Raw genomic sequence first — 3,095 nt, 5'->3', positions numbered from 1 at the left:
CTTTATATAAAACAGAGCCATTCAGGAATAGTTGTCCAGAGTCTTTAATTTAAAGCAGAAACTCAAAAACAGAGGTGTTCATGAAAGGGGACATCTCATGGGAGCCTGTAAATACTATGCACAAGACAGGAGCTTACTAAAAATGGCCTTGTGCGTGTTATAAGCACTGGAGATCAATTTAATTAGAGACGATGTTGATACCTAAATTAGACAGTTGTTTGGTGATTGTTTCATTCAATAAATATTTGTTGTTTCATTAAGTCAATATACACAGCAGTCACTATTTTACACATAGGTGATGAGTAGCTACTGGTGAATGATACTGAACAAGATGTCTGCCTACAAAGAGCTTACATTCTCATCATCTGAAGAAACCATAGCAAGATCTGCACATGGGGCCAGTAAGATGGCTCAGCAGTCTAAATCTCCTGCTTAGACAAGCTTAGACAAGCATGCAGGGACCATAGTTCGATCCCCAGAACCACATGCTACACCAGGCCCACCTCCAGGTTGAGCAGAGCCAGCCACAAAAAAAAATGATCTGTGCAGGATCATGTTTCTCCTACAATATATTTGACAGGTTTGATGAGATGACTATACTGTTTCAAAATTATAGTTTACCAAAATGAAGAGGGGGTAAAACTTCTTTATTTCATTAAAAAATGGAACCTATTATTAGAAGTCTTCTCAAAAAAAAAAAAGATACTGTTGGCTTCACTAGTGCATTTTGCTAAACATTTGAGAAAGATACAACACCAGAGGATCGATCCAGGGAGTTCTCATTTCTCTAAAGACTATTATAAATTTAATGTTAAACAAAGACATTAGAGGAAAATGAAACAACAGAATCCTTCTTGAATAATCAATCACAGTCATTCTAGCAAAACCAAGTGAGCTAAATTGTGTACAAGACTGAAGGAGAGTTAAAGTTGGACGTGGGATCAGGCTAGGCTAGGAATGAACCTCAGCTCCTCACATGGTTGTTAGCTCCCCCTCTGCAGGAGGTGCTGTGTCGCCGGCTGGAGCTGAGTCCTCGCTCAGGGCCCTCTCCAGACTGGCGGGCAGGGAGTGGATCAGTCTCTCTCGGAAGTCTTGCCCCACAAAAACATAGAGCATTGGGTTGAGGCAGCTGTTGAAGAAGGCCAGGGAGCTTGTTGGATTGATGAGGGTGTCGATGATTTTGTACTTGTTCTCGAGCAACATCTCTTTGAGCCAGACAGTGCTTAAAAGGGCAACCAGTTGGAAGGGGAACCAACAGATGAAAAAGGAAGCAACCACAGCAGTGAGCACCCGAAAGGGGCGGCTGGAATTCATCATGCTTTTTCTGCGAATCTTGGCCGCGATAAGCCCATAGCAGATGGCGACCATGGACATAGGCATGCTGAAGCCAACAATGAATCGAATGATGCCTCTCGCCGTCAGCATGGCGAGGGCCACCTTCAGCTTCTCTTCGTTAGTGTCTCCCCAGGATGCAAAAGAGAAGGTACAGTATATATTTCCTTTTGGATCACTCACTGTGGTCAAGAAAAGAAACACTGGCAAGGTAAGAACTAGGGCAAGAATCCAGGGTCCAACAATCACTTTCTTGGCCAGGCTCACAGTACGGTGGTTCTGGGCCCACACTGGATGCAGGACACAAGTGCAGCGGTCCAGTGCGATGAGAGCAATCAGGAAGACGCTGCCAAACAGGTTGATGTCCACAATTATGTGAATCAACTTGCAGAGGAACCAGCCAAATGGCCATTTTTCTCCCATGGCCATAGAGACAATGAGGAAAGGCAGGGTGGCAATGAAGGAGAAGTCAGCTAAGGCCAGGTTTAGGTAACAGATGGTGGTGACTGTGTGTGCCATGCGGAATCCAGCCACCCAGATCACCAGCCCGTTGCCCAGCATACCGAGGATAAAGGTGACCGTGAGTACCACCAAGGGGAGTATCCGCAAAACAGCATATCCCGTTGATTCATACAGCATCTCTTCAGTTCTATTTGGAGGGATGGAGAAGTTGCCTTCCATGCTGCCCACACCTGAAACATTTCAGCAAAGGTCATTCGTCAAGGGTGGGTTTATCTAAGAGCATCCTTATTCCAACCCTGTATTCCCCTGCTACTACAGTTCCTGCTTTAACCAGGGGATCAAATCTACCAAACCTGGCAGCCAATAATACTATAAAATTAGAAATCTCTTGGATGGTAGCATGGGAAAGAAGGATTCTCCATATTGTCACAACGACAAGTATGTGTCTATTGGCAATAGGTCACATCCTCCATATTCTGTACAAAAACCCTTCAAAGAGTTCCTCATCCCTACTTGCAACACAGTGCATTTCATTGTCTCTTCTTGAAATTATTTTTGAGAAACAAAGAATTTGTACAGCTTCGGTGTTTTGTGACATACAGAGTATGAAGGGACAAATTTTGTAAATACTTGTGAAGTTCTCCTCAGCGTCCATGGACTCTATTCTACACAAGTACCAATTTGATGTACAAAGTTGCTCAATTGTGTTTATTTCTAGTTTTCTTTTCTTTCTTTTCTTTTTTTAAATAATTTTATTGAAAAACAAATATCAATGAGACAGTTTCACCTCAGATTACTGGCACATTTTCAATAACTAATACATTGCATATTGTTGTCTTAGTGGTTATTCATTGTACAAGATGCAGACATGATATCCTGTCTCAAACACTGTTATTACAAACCTCTCTATTCATTGAATTAAGAGAATGGAGCTGTATATCTATCTTATTTTGAGTATACAGATACAAAAAGGTTGTTCAGGGGCCGGGGAGATGGCTCAGTGGAATAAGTGCTTCCCTGGCAAGCACAAAGGCCTGAGTTCAATCCCTGGTTCAAAAAAAAAAAAAAAAAAGGTCGTTCCAGATTTCTATGAAACAGTACCAATTTTATGTTGGGTTATACACGTATTTTTCCCCATATATGTGTGTGTATGTGTGTATAAAAGACAGGGAAGAAGTAATATAAAGTCAACAGAAAATGGAAATACTTTTTAAAGTTTCTAATACTAGGAGAAGATATCATACAATGTCTTTTAAATAAATTGTAAGTCAAAGATACAGTATAAATCTTAGAACAAAAAT

General features: G+C 41.4%; 1 protein-coding gene across 2 annotated transcripts in view; it reads right to left on the bottom strand.

Annotated features, from left to right (window-relative positions):
- Nucleotides 1-504: 504 nt before the first annotated feature.
- The window catches only part of Fpr2 (formyl peptide receptor 2), an 8,070-nt gene continuing 5,479 nt past the window's right edge, over nucleotides 505-3,095 (bottom strand). For both annotated transcript variants that reach the window (XM_004644676.2, XM_023704867.1), the window contains exon 2: nucleotides 505-2,024. In XM_004644676.2, the coding sequence (XP_004644733.1) occupies nucleotides 973-2,013 (1,041 nt within the window). In that variant the 5' untranslated portion in view covers nucleotides 2,014-2,024 and the 3' untranslated portion in view covers nucleotides 505-972. The remainder of the gene's footprint in view (nucleotides 2,025-3,095) is intronic.

Source organism: Octodon degus, unplaced genomic scaffold (assembly GCF_000260255.1).
Source record: "Octodon degus isolate 3935 unplaced genomic scaffold, OctDeg1.0 scaffold00206, whole genome shotgun sequence".
Taxonomy (NCBI): Eukaryota; Metazoa; Chordata; class Mammalia; order Rodentia; family Octodontidae; genus Octodon; species Octodon degus.
The sequence above is the reverse complement of the archived record's forward strand: the minus strand, read 5'-3'. Positions and strand labels throughout refer to the sequence as shown.